The 21095-nt window shown below is 37.7% G+C and overlaps 1 protein-coding gene across 1 annotated transcript in view; it reads left to right on the top strand.

The window, feature by feature from the left end:
- The first annotated feature begins 2992 nt into the window (after positions 1-2992).
- The window catches only part of LOC307151150 (stonustoxin subunit beta-like), a 44731-nt gene continuing 26628 nt past the window's right edge, over positions 2993-21095 (top strand). Inside the window, exons 1-2 of the mRNA XM_079859011.1 lie at positions 2993-3197; positions 5798-5898. Coding sequence (XP_079715137.1) covers positions 5799-5898 — 100 coding nt within the window. The 5' untranslated portion in view covers positions 2993-3197; position 5798. The remainder of the gene's footprint in view (positions 3198-5797; positions 5899-21095) is intronic.

The raw sequence follows: 21095 nt of genomic DNA, 5'->3' as shown, positions 1-21095 counted from the left end.
CATATCACTTCGCGTAGTTAACGGTAATAACGGAAAATAGGATACAATTCATAACAATAAAAAGCATTTAGCCCCATGCGCTTGATCTGCAATTTTCAATGTCTAGCTTCACAATCAATAGAAACATGCAGTTTAATTTTAATAAATCAAGTATATAGTCCTGTCTATATTATAATCAATAGAAAATTAAACTGAATATAGGCTAAATAAATGGATAGTCCTGCAGTACGGATTTTTATTGCAGATAATAATAAATAAATAATTATTTATAGGCCCACTTGTTAAAAGGGCTTTGTGTTTCATTTATTTGGCTATAGTCTACTGTCATCTGTCAATGAAAAAAAAAACAAAAAAAACAAGAGTGAACGAATTAATTAAAACGAATTAAATTAATAAATAAATAGGCTAATAATACTGACGCACATGCTTTTCTGTCTCATTATTGCAACATCTCTCTCTAATAACTGCATTAATAACTGCATAAAGCCGGGGACACACTTTAAGGCCGGTTATGAATGCAATTTGATACTTATGACTGATAATGCCCAAACGCGCGTTCAGCGCGTTCAGTCTGTGTTCAAAGTCGGTGTTTAAAATCTGCTGCAGTCGATGAAAACAATCGGAGAATGTGTCGGCTAGTCGCGTGTCCCCAGCATTAGTCTGCTATCAGTGGCTCAAACCTCCGTTACTAACTCTAAAATGACGTTTTGGAATTAGCAACGGAGGCATTGGACTAGATGCGTAAGAAATTAGTCCTACATACAAGAGCGTTTTAATGACAAAAACTTTACAAACGTCTTGAAATACATTATCTGAACAATGTTTCGAGGTGTGGTAACTGTAGTATAAGCGGAATAATTGACTTCAGGCCGTTGAATTATTAGAAAAATAATGCACACCCGAGGTGAACGGCCACTCCGCTTCGCGTCGTGACCGCATTACCACCTCGGGTGTGCATTAACGGCCTGTCGTCAATTATTCCTTACATATAGATCAGTGAGTATAACAGACCGTTACCATGAAAAACAGAGCGTTGCTATGGACTCACAGGATTCTAACCTGATTCTAACCGTAGAGACGGAGCGTACTATTTTCTGGAAGCAATACAATCGGGTTTAAATCAATAAACTCCCTTTTAAATAAATATTTTGTGTCAAATTAATTATTTATTTGGTAGGTAGTCATGTAATAAGCGGGATTATGTGAGTGTGTGTGTGTGTGTGTGTGTGTGTATGATGTGTGCCGATGTGCGCCGCTGCGCAGAGACGCCAAGGGGGGGAGAGAGAGATAGAGAGAGAGGGAGCGCTTCAGAACTCCTGACCTGCTATTTAGATATACTATTCTTCAATAAATATATTTGTTTGACAGGGAAGCAAACAGGAATATATATTATAAAAAAAAAAAAAAAAAAAAAAGAACCCCAGAAAAAAGGGCACTTTCTCTCCAGGAATAAAAAAGGGCAGGTGCTCAAGCCCCCTTTGATGTCTATGTGTGCACGTGCCTGTTCGGGAGTATAGATAAAAGCCCGCCCGCACTTACAATTGATTGTTTGGGTCCTTACATGAGCTTCGTGAGGCACACTAGCACACACACGCAAGGTCTCTCGCTCCCTCTCTCTACACGTTCTTCCCCCGGTAGACGTAGAATCCACAGCTAGATCAATGAGAAGCCCTATTACAACGACCATCATTTGAAGTGTCACACAGTCTGAAATTATCGTACATTATAGGATTTTTTCCATTATTGATCGTACATCGTACAGAGGTCAAAATTATCGTACAAATACGATAATTATCGTACATCTGGCAACACTGGACGGTGTTCTCCAGAGCAACAGCTTCATCTACTGGTCATTCTCCAGACCGTCATCATGACAGTGAAATCTCTTCGTCTGCTTCAGGAGATGTTCAGATATTCTGGCCACATTCATCCTGACATTCAATGTTCATCTTTCATTCAATCTGGCCAGTAAATCAGTTTCTACTTTCAATATGTTTGTTGTCCTGTAATGTTATGCTGGAGTTTTAAAAGACTGTTAAACTTGTGCATGTGTGTGACATTATATATGACATTATACTGTATCAGTTTAGTCCTCTTATAGGTCTAAAACACTAATGAACAATGAAGCGTGTAATAGTGGTGTTCAGTAAAGTGTTCTAGTACCAGATCATCAAAATAAACACCTTTCTCTTTTGTGTTTACAGTAGCTTAGATTGAGCTAACACACATTAACATGCACAGCGAACACAATCCTAATGTAAAGTCCTAATCACACAATTCACAAAATATTGAATTTCATATTTAAATGGATATGGTGATATATTTTTTATTGAAAACTGAAATTATGTATTTGTAAAATGAACACGTTCTGTATTAATTTATCAACCACAACAGAAAGATGCATTATTATAAAAAAAATATTATCCTGCATATTATCTGCATTATACTCTATTTGCATGGCACATTTTTTATTAAATCCTGAGGTCAAAGGGCAGATGATTTTATATGACAGCAGCTTGAATGGCTCTCATATGGATGTTAACAGCAGCACTTATTGATTTTAACTGTATTATTTTATACTGTTTATTCTGTACGTGTGCAGATCTAATATCTGGCCAAGGGGACCAACACTAACCAGACGAACACTGAGTCCTGATTCATGCAGCAGAATTAGTTTCAGAGAACTAAATATGCATCTGGTGTGCATTAAAGTCTTCAGCCTCACAGATGAACAAATTAACACTTTTCTCTTTTGTGGTATTATAGATTTCTTGATTCTTAAGAATTAATTAATCATTCTAGACTTTACATTTACAGATATTACACATCTAATCCAGTTCAACTGCAATAAAGGAAGTAAACGCTGCGCGAGCGTCACTACGGGAAGCAGACAGTGTCAAACTTCACCTCTGTTTCTGCTGTCACGTGTTAAAGACACACATAAAGAGGAACTGAAAGCGAAAGCAATACAGTCCGAGGAGAGAAAAATCACGGAAACAGTTCAGGTACGTAATAATAATAAGTGATTGGAGATGTGGCTTTACAGACGGCAATGCGGTTTGTTAATCTTCTGATTTAGGTAAACTAATTTCCCTAATAAATCATAAAAATATCTTTAAATAGAAATAGGCGTCAAACACTTGATAAACGATCTAGTTCTAAATCAGCTGATGCGGCAGATCTGAAGAGGAGGACGGGTAAGCGAACAGACATTATGAAAGATTTAATTTCAGAGAGAATTACACACTGGCTCAAAGATTCATCGCTGTAATAATGTACAACGGTCCTAAAAGTGTGAAAATAAATCATAAAAGTGGTTCATTTTGTTTAAAAAACTAATATGAGGTGGAGAGGTTGGTCTTTTATATTTAAATAAAATTAATTTTTGTTCATTATTTGTAAAAAGAACATATTCTTTATCAATTTATCAACCACAACAGAAAGATGTCAAGAAATATACAATCCTACATATTATCTGCATTATACTGCATTGATGTATATTAATGTATAAATAAAATAATTAATTTTTACTCATTATTTCTAAAAAATAATTTTCCATTTGTGGTTGTGAATTTTAATTGAAATGGCCACACACCACTGTTAAATCAGAATTTCAGGAAGTGAAATTTATTGAATTCAGAGAAATAAAATGATATAAAATAAAATGTTCTTCGTGATGAGTCACATGATGAAAGCCCATCACAAGCAGCTTTTCCACAAGCTGAGAAGGTTAATATTATATAGAAGTGTACAGTGTCATTCACACAAACACTAAACACCATCATTCTAACACACATGACATTGTAAAATGCATTAACACATAATAAAAACATATAAACCCTTATGTACATAAAACTAAGAAGAAAATGTAATTTCAATTTTTTACAGTCTTTTACCATTAAAATCACGATAATTTTTTACAGTGTATAGAAGCAGCCAACCAAACAATTCTGTCGGTATGGTCTATAAGACCTTCAAACATTAGGATGTATTTAGACTTCTGTTTACTTTCAGACAAGCCTTTATTAAAGTCCCCGTGAACCGGAAGTTGCAAACGACTTTTCTCCAGTGTTGTGACGTATTTCCCAGTGAAACGGAATATTGAACAGAGGGCAGGGTTTTACCCTAGCGCTCCTCCTCTCCATCTCTCGCTCATAACAGACTAACGGTTTGAGGGGAGTGGTTAAGCGTTTTCAAACCAAGCCGTCAAACCTACGTCATCAGAAAAAGACGCCATTCCAGACCCGGAAGTAACTTTTCAGATTTTGATTAAAGATTACCATGGTAAAAAAAATATTTTTTTTATATTTACTTGCACGGATTAATTGTTCACCACAAGACTAGTAATATGCGCTAACAAAGTAAATAGGGTCAATTTTGATTTCATGGGGACTTTAATCCTTTCTTCAAATGTTGTCTTGACATGTTTCTATTTTTTACATACAATTACTTTAGTTTTATTAAATTATTTTAATTTCAGTTTATTGTGATTCTGCATCCTTAAATTCAAGCTAGAACTGGGATTCTACATCCTGTTTGCCACTAGGGATGGACATTTTCCAAAAATATTGCATTCAAATATCCAAGCTCACTGAAAAAGAATATTCGAATATTAATTTATTTAAATTAAGTTTATTGGGAAAGATGTTACTTAAAAGGTACAATATGTAATACGTAATGTTTAGCGACACGCTGTTGTTGTTTAGTTCAAACATTATGGATCATGTCAAGCAGACTTTTGGGACAAAAGGAGAACTAAAACGAGGATCAATATCAGCGTGGCGTTTTCGAGATGCCGAGAGCTAGCGTCCACGACTAACTTCGACTCGACGCCGCTCTTGCATGTACTTTATTTGACGGGTGAGCAAATGTGCATATAACTAATCAATGTTATATAGCTCAGCATGATGAAATGTAAGAATATGATCAGTATCAGTATATCTCGCTCACTGCTAGTCTCATACAGACAAACTAACACAAAGAATAACATTATAACTTTCAACACACTCAAATGCAGTTGAGTGTGATAGTGTAGAGCAAGTGAAGCAGCACTGCGTTACCTCACAAGTTTAATTCATCTAATAAACTGCCCTGTGTGAGCATTATTCTGTACTTGCGTTCGGTAGAATGAAATGTCCTCATTCCTATATATCTGAGGGACTCGCGTGTGGCGCTGCTATCTGTCTCTCATTAGCGAACCCGTCCTGCTTCATTCCACAGTCATGATAAAAACATCAGTGTATTCACTCATCATAAACATTATTAGATTCATCGGCATGACGACAAGTTCCATAATTCCGCTTATGCGTCATCAACCTACGCCTTTGTTATTGTAAGAGGATAGCAACCCCTAGTGGGGAAAAATTACATATTGTAGCTTTAATCAAATGTTAGTTTTGTCACCCATGAACAACAAGCTTGTCAGACTTTATTAACGAACTTATACATTTCATCCTTTTTTTAAGTTAAAAACATTAAACACACCACCCAATGCATTTAGTTATAACTGTGAGTTTTAGTTTGCATGCTCAGGATTTATCAGGGGTTCAGTGCAATTACGAGCTGCAAAGCAAGCTTTTGCGTATTCGAATAGTGTTTTTATTTTTCTAATAATTATTGCAGATCGAATATTTGTGCACATCCCTTTTTACCACTTAAATTCAAATTCAGCAACTGAAATGTAGAAATAATATTTTTTATTATATGCCTAATGTTGCAGTAGCATTGTTTATACTGGTAGTCAGTGACTTAAAATAAGTGTTCAGGATCAATATCTGGTGTGTGTTTGTGTGTTTAGTATGGATACAGTGGGAGTGAACGTGATTGAAACAGCGGCTCTAGGGAGACCCTTCCAGCTGGGGATGCTGTATGACTGCAGGAAAGATGCTCTGATACCAGGTAAAAAAACAAAAACATCTTGGGTTACAAATGTAAAAGTGGTTCCTTGAGAAGGGGAACGAGACACTATGACTAACAAGATGCTATGGGGAACGCTTCAGCGTGACCGATGTCTGAAGCGACAGTTGTATTGGTCGGCAAAAGCCTATGACGTGACCGTGAGTATAAAAGGGCTCCTGAGGAACACGTCATTCCCTTCTTCATCTGAAGGAGACGTGACAGGCAGCCAGAAAAGAGACGCAGCGTCTTGTTTCCCTTCTTAGGAAACCTAGGTTATATTTACAACCCGAGAGGTTCAAGGTCAAGGTGAAGGTCATCTTTATTGTCAATTTCTTCACATATACCAGACATACAAAGAAATCGAAATTGTGTTTCTCACTATTCAACCCACGGTAAAATAGAAATAGAAATAAATAAAATAAATAAAATACAATACACACAATTTTTAAGAAAAGCAAAATACTTAAAAACCAATACAGCAGAGAGAAAGACTTCCTGTATTCTAGAAAGATAGTAAAATATTTCTATATACAAGAAATAGCAGAAAACTTTTACTGAAGAGTTTCATCAGCAGAAGTCAGCTTCAAGACTCACACAGGAGTTCGTGGGCCGCCCCGCTTACAGTTACAAAGATCACAGCAGTTATACCATTTCCAAGGTCTAAGCTACGTCATTGCTTACAGATTGAATGATTCTCATTGGCTAAGAAATTGATAAACATAGTAATTTTCCACACATATGCAGATAGACTGAAGCATATCTCCATAGATTATGCAGCTGACACTCGGACCCTGAAGTTAGGCACGTCGTGACCTTCCAGGTCGCAGATTTGGGTTGCTGGGTGCCAGCATGTCCCGAACAACAACTCAGTCAATCTCCAATAATGCCAGTGGTTCCTTAACCTGTAACCAAGAAGACTAACACACACACCGACACACAGCTTTTCCAAGGTTGGATTAAACAGAAGTCTCGTCTCAAAACATCAAGATAACAAGTTCTTTTTCCCAAGAATATAGGACACTTAAGTCTAAATGGAAAACATAGGCTTTAACTGAGAAATGGTCCCTTAAACTATAGACTTCAATGACCCCTATTTGTTTTAACACGTTGAAGACCTTTCTCAAACACAAAACCAGTCCCTATTTCATTTCTGGAAGCCGGTGTAAGGACCACCCATTGGCCCAACGACGGAATCCAACAGCCTGGGCGAAGGAATAATGCGTGTATGTCTTTTCAGCGCTCCAGTGAAGTTCACTTAATTTATTGGAATTTAGTTTCAATAATACTTTAGCTCTACGCTTAATCTGACTCCAATTTCAAATGATAATCAAATTTAGATCGTGTTTATGATTAGAAAATAGTCATAAATATTGATTATGAATTAATTTAGATCTTTGATTATTCTGAGTATCCCATACTTTCAATTATTAATTCACTAAGGGACCCGATGCCGCACAGAGTCACACGCCCCGGGTTTACGTGGATCTCACGGACACAGCCTCGCCAGTCTGATCTTGGTCAGAGGGTGCAGGGTTTTCTTTTACCTCTTTAAGTCGGTTGCCTACTGCTCACTCATACAAAAAAGTGTAGTTTATTTAGCCACTTCCGTACAACTTGCCAAGTCAATGATAGACAGAAATCAACAGGTTTTCAGATGACGTGCTACTGCTCCGTTCATATGCGCCTTTAGTTTGACCTATCCTGGACACAGAGCTGCGGTAGCACCAGCCTCCTCTTAGTCTAAAAATTATGATTTCAGAAAACTTCAGAATAAATCAAGATGTAACATTTATTTGTCAGGTAAAAATGTATCATGCCAATTACACAAGTAAATGATTAAAAGCCAATTCAGAAAAATACATGACATCATTTACTCAAAGATGACTCTAAAAGTAAGTAATGCTTTCCTGACAGAAACACACAGTGGTGTGTGTGAGTGCTTTCCAACAGGAAAACACTGAAATCACTGTATGGGGGATTCTGGTAAAGGGTCCCAAAGACTGCTCTGACACCTAGCCTTAAATACCCAGACCAGAACAAAAGGGTTATACAAATATTATTTCGAGTTGTTTGGGTCAATCCATGTACCCCAGGGGGTAGCACCTGGTTTAAGGAAATATCACCCAGAGAGGGGAACCGGATTCTCCTAAGTTCTCAATCTTTCTCAATAAACCAATGACTGCAATGAAATTAAGACCATTTTACCAATCGCACTGAAACACTTAAAATGATATCAAACATGAAAAGGAAACACAATAGATTAACAAGATACACCAAATGTGTTATATAGACATTCTTAATGAACTTTCAGTGACTTGAGGAGGGAGAGGAGGGAGAGGAGGGAGAGGAGGGAGAGGGGGGAGAGGGGGGAGAGAGAGGGTTCAGTGATAAGGTAGGAGAAAAGTCTGTGCTCTGTCTTTGTTATCTTCTCTGGGTGCGTTTTATGGCTTTATTGCAGGGTGAGTTTTGTCTTAGCAGGAAAATCAGTTCTTACACTGGGATAAATAGGCAAACACTGTTACTGCATTCAGATATCAGATACAGACATTAAAAAGAATACATGAAAAGAACATTTCAGTAATCACACTGGTAACTTCTATAACAAAGTAAAATCTCCAGAAGTCATTCAACTCATTTGATATTTAGAAGGAAAAATATTGATTAATACCTTGATTATAATCTCTCATTACATATACATTGAAGCAGACTTGTAGTGGAGAACTCTACATGATCAGCCTCTAGAATGAGGGGAGAACTGACCAACTCACTGGAATAAGTTTATAATGGAGGCTTACAGAAATTCCTTCAAATTTACATAATTATGTTGTTAAAGAAGGCCCCAGAACCTACCGTTAACTGTCCCCAGGGGCATATCAACTTAGCATACCAACCCTCTCTAACGAGGGGAGCACTACACAGGCTTGGCCCAAAAAACAGTTCATCCAGTAGGCTGAAAGCCCATCACTAGACAATACTGTTATATGGGCTCTAGAGAGCAAGGCACTCTGCATACTGACCCTCTAACAAGGGGAGTACCAAACTTAGCCTACAGAAATTTCTTAAGGAGGCTCACGGACAGCCTAACAACTCGAGACTGCAGATTGTGCGGAGCCCTAAGGTTCTCAAAGTACTCTACGTAATGACTACTAGCTAATACACTAGAATTAACCTATCCGTGAGGCTTACAGAGAGCCTTGTTACTTGATACAAAAGTACACTGAATTCTAAGGAGTACTTAGTATAACGGCCCTTCTCAGGAAAGGGCAGTGTCACCCATGTTCAACCTAAGAGAGCTCAGATGGAAAAGGGGGTCTCTGATGGGTGGAGGACTCAACAGGATGACTTGCACAAGAGGAGGCCTAACTATGTATTATACTAGAGACAGCCCTACCAAGAACAGAGCTCTCAGAGAATCATGCCACAATTCACGTCTATTGCGATCTCAAAATTCTGTCCCGTTGATAATACCTAGAATATCAAAATCGACTGCTGGCGGTAGATCCAGAGTGCGAATTACCCCACCATAATTGGGGGGTACTGCTCCTTCACTTCTTCTATGACCATCATGGTCCACTACCATATCAATCCCCACAGTGATCGCCAAGTGCAACATGTGTTGTGCAACACACATTCAAGGTCTAAACATGCGACAAACTGATAATCAGTAGGCTACAGAATATCTCATTGTTATTATATATCCAAAAGAGAACTGTTTTGATCAACTTCCAAAAGTTAGAAGTTAAGTGCACTGAAATACCATTCTAATTACTAGTAAAAGTAATACCTTTACAAGAAGCCTATTGCCTCTTTCAGGGTTTTTCCTGGCTCAAAATGAGGCGGAGGTGGTAAAATCATAATAATGTATTTTAATAATAAGATAATTAAATGTGTATTTTTTTGGTAGATCATCATATAGCCTAATGTTTTTCCCACATTTTTTTGTGGTGGAGCTTGGTATCTCTAGGGGGGTCCGGGGGCATGCCAATTTTTCATTACATCACCGTTTGAAAACACTCAGAATAATTTTTTTGTACCTTTATAAAGGGCATTTTCCCCTAATTTGATTAAATGTATGCTCCATCTTTCATTTTAAATTCTTAAATTTGCTAAATATATTCAATTAAAATAATTAGACACTAGGCTGTTACCAATAAAATTAAATAATTTACATTGAAAAATTATAACTGTATTAAATTAGATTATTTTTAATATTTTTGAATATACAAATAAGGAATGTTGAAAAGAATGATACTTTATGAAACTAGCGTTTTGTCATTTAACGTTGACACTTGCTTGAGAAGTTGAAGTCGTTCTCTATCTCCGTTGCTTCTAGCCACGGTGGTTAAAAATGGTACGGTCCACAATAGGGGTGTCTGAAATCGCTTTACATTAAAATGTTCCTACTGTGAAAATAGGAGTTGACTTGTATTGTAACTGTAATTATATTTTTTCAGAAAAATTATCTGAGCTATGGGTAGGGTAGATCCTTTTCCTATTTAGCACCAAAACTTTGGAACAGTCTTCCTAACATTGTCTGGGAAGCAGACACACTCTGTCAGACTAAAAACACATCTCTTTGGCCTAGTATACACATATACACTTCTATAATTATACACTTCTATAATTCAATGTTAGGCTGCATAGATTAGGTCAGCCGGGACCGGGAATACTTCCCATAAATCCTGATGTACTGGCGTCTACGCTAATATTAGTCTCTCTGTTTATCCCGAGGTTTATCGCAGTCCGCCGGATCCAGGCTGTATCCAGATCCGATGAAGGACCTGCGCCTGGACAAAATGACAACGCAGTCCTGAAGTGTCCACTAGTCTCTCCCCTGTGAAGGCCTGTTCCCTTTATCTCTGTACAGATAAAACGTTGTTGTTTTATCTGTACAGAGTCACCATGTGGCTTCGCGGATGCGATAAATAATTCTGTATTATACATTTTTAAGGCCAGACAAGTAGTTTGTTGAGGGTTCATTTGTAAAGTACTACACGCCTGCTCACATATTCAAATGTGCATACCTATGGACTGAACATGTGATGCGCACGTGCTGTGTTTGTGCAGAGGTTTGCGCAGAGATAACCGATTATCATTTGCACCTTGGAACCTATTTCTGGAAGTGTGTTCACGAGCCACCAGGCACTGTTTTGTGCGGACGAGGGGCCAGAGCGTGTTAAGGTTTTCTGTTAGAACGGTGTTGTGTTAGCAGTCCCTAAGTTAATAACTAATGATCTTTACAACGGAAGTGAATCAATCAAAACTAACTTTAAGTTAATAACTAATGATCTTTACAACGGAAGTGAATCAATCAAAACTAACTTTAGCTGGACAATAACTTTATTCTAGAGCTGCTGTAAAGCCAAAACGATCTCTGTTACTGTAATTTCCTATTATCACTGTAAAGCTGCTTTGAAATAATTCATATTGTTAAAAGCGCTTATTAAATGAAGGTGCCTTGACTTGACTGGACAAAGCTATCCAGGCGGAGGTCAGGGATTGCAGTATTCGGCTGGAAGACTCTCTAAACGAGAGGAGGTAATACAATCTCATACTAAGGCTGCTTAATGAGGAGGCTCACAGAGAACCATGCCACTCCATATTGGCAACATTAAGAGAGTAGAGGCCTTTAGCAAAGAGAGCTAGACCATTCAAATTCACAATCCCAGTGGTTAGCTCAAGGGAGTGGAGGCTTCAACCAAACAACTCTCAATAGATGAGCGGAAGCCTAACAACACTCTAACAACAGGCTTGTTTTAAGAAAGAGCTCTAGAAAGTGAAGGCCTTAACTGGATAATTCTCTAGAATGAGAGGAGGCATGACTACACTACTCTTAAGGAAGCCGTCCTATCAGGGGGTTACTGAAAGGGGTTACTAAATAGAAAAAAAAAAAAAAAACATTTTTGAGAATGAGGGCAGATGTTATCGGCTTCCAAAGGAAGGAGGGTAGGATTTTTTTACCCTCATCAATTCTAGAGAGCTGTAAGCATCTAGATTGAATCACTTCCCTGAGATTGTGTTTCTTTTTTTCCTGCTTCTCTGAGGAGGAGGACACGAGCGACACTAGCCCAGAGGGTCCTGTCTTTGGTCGTGAGCCTAAGTTGGGCCAGTTCCCCCGGCAGTTTGGGCATGGACCTGGGCCGGCGGTGTATGAATGTTTTAAAGGCTGCACACCGCGCCTTCACCTCCTTACGCTTATCGACCACCGCCTCAATGGATGTGTCGAAAAGTTCAGAAGGTGAAACCAGTGCATCGGTGAGAAAGCCCTTCTCTGTGTCCCTGATGCAAGCCAGGTTCATCGACTGATGTCTCTCTGTGGCCACCATTGCTGGCATCAATCTGCTGATCACGGCAGCGGTCTGTTTACTGGCCCAGAGAGCGAGATCTGTGGTGCGGCGCAGCTCAGCCATTGCATCAAGGAAGACCCTGACCCTGGTACAGGTCCCTCAGCAGATCGGCTTGGTATGCTTGCAGCTAGGGATGCACCGATCCGATACTCAGTATCGGTATCGGCTCCGATACTGCCATTTTTGGCGGATCGGGTATCGGTCAGACAAGGCCGATCCAAATCCGATATTGTGCGTATACTATTCTGTGTTATTGTTAAGCCCCACAAAAGGCACACAAACATCATTCTGCGTTCGGGATGCGCATAAGCGCTTTGTGCCGCACTGTATTGGAGCCTTTCATATCATAATACAGGGACGCAGTGAAAGATTATTAATAGCCGTTTTTGTTCTGTCCTATCTATCATATGTTGCTACCTCATTAAACAGCTGTGCTATACATTTAAAAAATGTCTCAATTTTATAGAAGGCTATACATAAAATAATTGCTATTTTTGATTTTTATCTTGTTTTTCATGAGTGTATTTTACAACAATACAAAGAGCAATGTGTAAAGTTTTACCAGATTTAGTGTTACACTTATTGTCTCTAATTTGTTCCCCACTAAACATTTTTTTTTCACAAAATGTTCAGATTTTATACAATTATTGTGCACTCGTGATTTTTCTAGACTAAATTTTACTGCTGAATTATCCACTAACCTAGTTTATAAAAGCATTTATGTCAGATTATGATCATATATTTTTTTTTTTTGTTGTTTTTCTTTTTTTCAGTTCTTATTGTCAGTTCAACACAGAGTTATAGAAATTCTACTTGATTAAAAAAAAAACTGCGCTGGTATCAGTACGGATCGGTATCGGCCGATACTCAGAATTTTTGGTATCGGATCGGATCGATTCTGAAAAAATGGTATCGTTGCATCCCTACTTGCAGCACATATGCCATTTAAGCAATGTTGTCCCTAGGGGCTTAGATGGCAGGGTCGGAGTCTTCAGTGACGATGTTTCCCCCTTTGAGAGATTGCTCACAAGCGTCTCTTCAGTGGGAGGCATCGACACATATCAGCGCTCACGCATCCCCTCGACATTTGCATAGTTTGAATTCTGAAATCAATGGATACAAGCTAAATACGGTATCTTCCATGCTCTCTCATTCCCCATAGGGTCTTGTCAGACGCAGTGCGAGTTCCCATTTCGAAAGGGAAATACTACAGTTTACTTACAATTTTCCATCCTATCACACACACCCTGATAAATTATAATTTTATGGATGACTCTAGTCTGTGATTATTTTTGTATTTTGTATTTAAAAAAGTGGTAACACTTTACGGTAAGGGTACATGAATTACCATGAATTCATTTATAAATTCATGCATGAATTATGTATTCATTCATGCATTAATATCTCATGAATCATCAGGAACTAACACGAGTCAGTGATGGAGTACTCGAGTCCGACTCGAGACTCCATTCACTGGACTCGTGACTCGACTTGGACTCGCGGACTGATGACTCGTACTTGGACTCGGACTTGAGGATATATAAAATCGGACAAGACCGGCCGTGATCTATTTTCCCCTCACAGACACTGCTACCGCTCGCTCTCCTTGCTTGACACACTCACTGACGTCACTCACTTTACGCTGCATTCTCGTGCATTATTCGCGGGCTAAATGTTGACATTTGGAAAATGCAGAAAGATGTGCCCCGGATCGTGAAGTTCGCCTACACGGATTTTGCATCTAATGCTGGAAAGAGCAGCGCTAAATGTTGTTTGTGTAATCGCACAATTGAGGAAAAGACTGGGACAACTTCAAACTTCAACAGACATCTGTCACGGATGCACCCAGAAAAGTAAGTAAAATGCTTTCCATTGGTTTTCTCCACAAAAACTATTATTGACTAATGCATATATGATAATAAAAGAGGTAATAAACTTGCAAACATCATGATGGACGATGACATCGGGATGGGGGGATAACGTAACACTCATTTAACATTAGATAAGTTCCTCTACATCATCAGCAATTTCGATTTTGGCATGCTTTGCAGCAGCTGAGCTGACCACTAAGGAGCGAATGTACAGATGTGGCCTTTAAAAATGCGCGTCTCAGAGAAAAGAATGCCACAAGCACTTCCGAAATTCTGCGGGATCGTGCAGAAGGGGGATTAGGTGTTGGACGCAGGAAATACTAAAACCTGTAGATGGCAGTCGTGTTTCATGTGGCCATACTGAGTTGACGAAGTATGACGAATACAATGTTTTCTTTTGCCAGTTACATAAACAGTCACATATTCTTCATAAAAATCCGACTCAAACGCGCATCATTTGTCTTATTTTTTTTTTCCTGTGTACTTACAGTAGAAGAGACGTGATGTAGGCTATGATAACTGAGTCTTATAACACAATAATTTGCGAAGACCTTTAAAGAGACCGAGATCATTTGCGCAATATCATTATCTAATTTTACATTTAGTTCATTTTTGCATCTTAACGTTTTAAATAGTTTTAACATGGTTGTAATGCGCTTTTCTGCATTACACACAGTACTTTTTATACTATCATGTTTCCCTTATAGGCGTCGATTTCGGTGGGGACGGTGGGTACGCACCCACCAGATTTCGTCATGAGTCATTTTGTACCCATCACTTTTAACTTCAGTCCATATTAATTTGACTTTTGGTTCGATTTTTTTTTTTACCGTTTTCAGTGGTTATGAGGAGCTTAATTAATTTAACCTGAGATGTGCGTTATATCGCTTTTTGATCATTCTTTGTGTTGTCGAATTTTGACACAGTTTCATTATTTGTTCATAATAATTTGATTCATAATTATGTCATTTTTTTCTAAAAGTAAAAAAAACAAAGTTTTTTCTAAAAGCAATATTCTAAAGAGATACAAAGACATTGTACCCACCAGATTTCGTCATGAGTCATTTTGTACCCACCACTTTTAACTTCCGTTGACCGTTTTCAGTGGTTATGAGGAGCAATATGAGAGAAAAATTTTGTAATCATTGTCTGACACAACAAAAAAATATATAATATTCATTTTATTTTAATTTTCGTGTTCGCATTTATGAGGGAAAAAACAACGTGTCAGTTTACGGTTATGGACGTGAGCGCTCTAAAAGCGGCAATAAAAGTCTGCTTTAAAACTTTCACAGAGACCTCAAACAGAACAGCTGCCTTTCTTTAAATTGAATTTCGTTTTGTATTAATTATATCTTAATTTTAATCAATGTTTCGTGAACCAATTGCCTGGATTTAAGAAGTAAATATAGCAGACAATCACGACATTGGAGGCGCCGGGCGATATCTCATAAATGAACCGAAACTCAGCGTGTAATGCACATTCACATTTACAGTGTATTTAGACACATTTAGACGCATTCATAATCATTACTTTTACCGGTTCTTTGTGGCAAGCTTTATGCGTGCGGTCGTGCGCTTGAGTGCGGCTATATTACGTAAACGCTCATGATCCATAAGTAGGCTAATTAAATTAATATAAAGGGGCGATTTGTCCACGAATTACTTAAATGAACAACTAGCCTAGTATACTAGTCGACTACAAAAAAAAAAACTTTTAGTCGAAAGCAGCCCGTATTCCACATATTTTCGAACCAGGCAACAGGACATCTGTGTTGAGCGAGGCCGTGGACCCTGAGCGGAATGAACGAGCGGAGCGGAATATTCAGAAATGCGCTCTCCACTCACGAGCTCTGATCGGAACAAACCCGAACCTCACTGTCTGCTGAACTTGCAGAATCATCAAAATATAATATTTTCTAAAGAAGAATTTTAAAACTTCATTGGTGGTAGTTGAGAAGAATTCCTCTTTCCATATCTAAATCATTTCGAGTGCAATATAAATGTATCATATTGTTATTCTTATTATATAAGAATAATACGTATTTTTTACAACATTTTTAACATAGAATACAAGTTTAGCGTGTTGTGTGTATTTCCTAATTATAAGCTTTTGGTGAAATTGCAACAAAACTAAAAGAGTAAAAGTGCATAAAAACATAAAAACATGGCGTCGTCTCAAGAAATATCTGCGTACACACTAAACCACTGAAACCGACTCAAAACGATGTAGCCTAGTATACATACCAGACCAGGCACTGTAATTCTGCCACAGACATACACTAAAAACGGAGAAGACTTAAAGCATGCGCATAAACCTTGCGCGCTATACAACAATAATATTAGGCACAGTAGCTTCTTTTTTTTCTTTTCTTTTTTTATCAAGAACTTTGTTGAACAATATGAACAACCATAAATGGTCTGGTACAAAATATGAGTCACGATATTCGATAGTTAACGGATGCATAAAGCTTGCCACAAAGAACTGGCAAAAGTAATCATGTGTCAAATATAGCAAGGAGACATTTTAATTGTTTACTAATCAACTAGTGTTTTATGTGTCAGTCAAAGATGTTGACAATGCTGACTCGTCATCTTCGCAGATATTGTGAACGTGCGTGCCTATAGAGAGAAATGCACACTTACAAAAGAGAGTTGTCTGTTTCTTTTCGTTTTGAATTGTTTTGTTTAAAAGTGGACATTTCAAGCTTTCTAGATACATTTCTGAGTTTCGGTTCATTTATGAGACGAGCTCAGTTCACGAGCAATGCAAGTTATATCGCGCCGGTGCCTCCATTTCCTGATTAAATCGTCTTAAATGCGTCTCCGTGTGGACAGAAACCAATGTAATCTTCCTGATTTAATCACGTAAAACACAAGTCTAAACACAAGCGCCACTCTTCTGAATGATGGTAACCACAAACCTCCAAGAGTTTGTAAACCAATTGTTTGTAAAACATATTTAATATTTACAAATTCAAAAAAAAAAAAAAAAAAAAAATGTTTTACAGTGTATAAATAAAACGACATGAAGAAAGTTATTTCCAAAATGTAATTAATTGCACAGTCTTTGTTTTAGCTGCTTGTTTTAGCTGCTACCAATTGCACAGAGTCAAGAAATTACAACCACCCACCCCCCAGGTCTGCCGATTCAACCCCCAATGCTAATCGATCTCCTCTCAGGGAATCAAAAGAAAACCGGTTTTTCCAGTTTTCACCAGCGTGTGGGCGGGGTTTTAATCCCTTGCAGTTCCTTTGTTTAAATGCTATTTAAGCAAATATACTATACATACGCTTTAAGTTATTTCAAATTAATGTTTATAGCTTAATTTGTTGATATCGCGTAACTTAATTTGACATATGTTGATATAACCAACTGACATTGTAGATTCCATTGCATGCCAGGAAGAGGCTTATGCTTTGTTTTAAGTAATGAGCATTTACTATAATATAGCCGCACTCAAGCGCACGACCGCACGCATAAAGCTTGCCACAAAGAACCGGTAAAAGTAATGATTATGAATGCGTCTAAATGTGTCTAAATACACTGTAAATGTGAATGTGCATTACACGCTGAGTTTCGGTTCATTTATGAGATATCGCCGGCGCCGGTGTCGTGATTGTCTGCTATATTTACTTCTTAAATCCAGGCAATTGGTTCACAAAACATTGATTAAAATTAAGACATAATTAATACAAAACGAAATTCGATTTAAAGAAAGGCAGCTGTTCTGTTTAAGGTCTCTGTGAAAGTTTTAAAGCAGTCTTTTAGTGCCGCTTTTAGAGCGCTCACGTCCATAACCGTAAACTGACACGTTGTTTTTTCCCTCATAAATGCGAACACGAAAATTAAAATAAAATGAATATTATAATTTTTTTTTGTTGTGTCAGACAATGATTACAAAAATTTTCTCTCATATTGCTCCTCATAACCACTGAAAACGGTCAACGGAAGTTAAAAGTGGTGGGTACAAAATGACTCATGGCGAAATCTGGTGGGTACACGTACACTGTCTTTGTATCTCTTTAGAATATTGCTTTTAGAAAAACTTTTAGTTTTTTTACTTTTACTTTTAGAAAAAAACGACATAATTATGAATCAAATTATTATGAACAAGTAATGAAACTGTGTCAAAATTCGACAACACAAATAATGATCAAAAAGCGAAATAACGCACATCTCAGATTAAATTAATTATATAAAAAACAGGGAACATTTTGTAAAAGCAAAACTGAACAAAATGCATACTTAAAATAATTGTATTAGGCTATGTGTTACCGAATATTTAATACCACTTCCCCATAATGTTGTAATTATTTTTTTAAAACAACATCTGTCAAACTGTCAATCAGATACCTCTTATCTGGTCATTTTTATTTTGTTTTAGAAGTCATAACTGTTGATCACCCTTTGTATGGAATTTGTGAATATGAATATTTAGAAGATTTACAAACTGTCGGCAAGACCTCAAACCAACCCCGGACATTCTGAGACTAACGTGGAAAAATCTTTATGCTTAATGCATTAAGACAGTTCAATTAAAATATTTATTAATAATGTAATGGCAAATCAGATGCGCCCAAAATATAAATGCTACGCGTTGAGCTGCAACATTACCTCACAAGAAATATCTGCACAAGAACAATCACACAAGAAATATTTTCACGAATTAAGAATCTGGGTAAGTCGCATTATTTAATTGCATTATGTTAGGATGATTTTGTGTATATATATAAAAAATACTGCTGGGTTTTTACAGGCAGAGTCACGTGTATTATGCTCACACTAAATTCTCTGTTGCACTTATATAAATGCGCATTGCATGCACAATCATCTTAATAGTTGTACAAAAAAGTTATGCGCTACTGGCAAGAACGTCACTTTGCTGTTTTAATAAAAGCAATGTTAAATATTCTGCATGCACTCATCTCCTGGAAACCACAGCAATGACAAAGCATATAAAAATTCGTAAACGTTGTCCAATACCCCTTCTTGTCTTAATGAACCTTTTGCATTTACAAATATTTTCAAATGTCTGTATAATACAGTAGCCTACTGTAAATATTTGTGTCTATTACTATTTATAATTTATATTTTATTGTGGATGTTTTCTCACAATCGTGACGTAATGAAGTAAAAGAAAAAATCTAACGTAAAGTTGTTTTTTATGCGCCACCTGGTGGATATTCTGTGAAGCGAAACACATTGAGGGAATTTGTAAGTAGCGCCCCCCGAAAGCACTTGCAGAATTCTGCGAGACTCTACGAGACGAATTGCCGAATGCCGCGGGAGAAAACGCGCGTTTTTAAAGGCCAGATCTGTACAGTGACGTGACATAACTGCTAGATTCAAACTGTGCTTTCTTTTGTGCTCGCTGAGCCAAAGACGATTGTATTCCTTCCGCTAAAGAAAATAGTCTGTTCCGTGTCCATAGCAACGCTCTGTTTTTCATGGCAACGGTGTGTTATACCAGAGAATGTAGACGGGCTCTGGTTATACTTCGCAGCGGTCTGTTATCAAGAAGTAACAAGAATAAGAAATAAGGCATTCTACATTGGAATTCAGCCAAGCCATGTAATAAATACATATAATTTATAGCAAAACAATACATTTATAGTTTGTAAAATACACAATGGTGTCTATGGAAGCAGCAATAAACAATCCTTTCAAATATATTTGCCGACATATTTAATTCATATCAGATATACACAGTGTAAGTAATCATAAAGTTTACTCTATTCTTCTCCCAGTTCACCGACCACTTACTTTCATGTATTTCAGGAGAAACTGATGAATTCAGGAAGAAACCAACCCTAGAAGAAGCTTGTCATTTTATTGTTAACTGTTACACTGCTTTACATCGTCAATCTTTTTCTCTCGCTTTTTCCTCACAGCCACACTCAGTTGGACACCGCAACATTGTTTAATCCCTTTACAATGAAAATCTCTAAAGTTATTTTAATTTTTACAAAAATATCTTTAAAATATAGTGTCCTGATAAATGGACGTTTCTTTATTTATGTAATACAGTGTTAATGTTACTTATAAAAAAATTGCTCAGCCCTGGAACTCAGTTGACTGATCATCCAAAAATGTATTTAAACAATTAAATAAATATAATCGTGCCACAGCTAGTTGACAATGATTTTAACTAAGGTCAAAGACAATTCTAGTGATATTATACACATTTCTAGCTGCAAGAAAGTGTGCCTGAAAAATGTTGCTTGATTTGGCTTAAATGTATATAATTTCTCCCGCTAGGTACCAACAATACTGTGCCTCCGTTGCATCACATTTGACACCAGCTGCTTCAGGTCAGAGTGCCATTACATTATTTTTCCATGCTGGACACCAAGGGATCTACGACACCAAACATCCACGTCAAAAGGCTATAAGTGATGCCCTTGTAAAAGATCTTATCATTAGCTGTTGCTTGCCTCTCTCCATAGTTGACAATGAGGATTTCAGGCACTTCCTTCATGTCCTGGACCCTCAGTATAGGCCTATAGCAAGATCCACTATCTCCTCTGTTACCATTCCTGGAATGGTAAAAGTTCAGAAGGAATGGATAAAGAGCCAGCTGGCAGAAGCATCAAGTGTTGCTGTTACTACAGACATTTGGAGTGATCGCAAGATGCGGTCATTCCTTGGAGTGACAGCACACACAGTGACTGAGGTAAACCATGTACTCAGCCTTCAGTCATATCTTCTAACCTGCGAAAGAGTTCATGGCAAACACACCGGAGAAAAGATTGCAATGATGTTTGAATGCTGTGCTGAAGAGTATCTGATTAAGAATAAGATCAACTTTGTCATCACTGACAATGCGTCCAACATGAGGAAGGCATTCCAGGCCAGATTTCTGCCAGACGAGGATGATGCTGCAGAAGTTCATGATCCCAGGACATTCATGGAGCCGGAGGATGAAATCTGGCAAGACCTGACTCCAGAAGATCGAGAGATCAAGAGATCAAGATG

Source organism: Squalius cephalus (genome assembly GCF_949319135.1).
Source record: "Squalius cephalus genome assembly, chromosome: 23".
In the NCBI taxonomy this organism is placed as follows: Eukaryota; Metazoa; Chordata; class Actinopteri; order Cypriniformes; family Leuciscidae; genus Squalius; species Squalius cephalus.
Note: the sequence above shows the minus strand (reverse complement) of the source record. Positions and strands in the feature narration are given on the sequence as shown.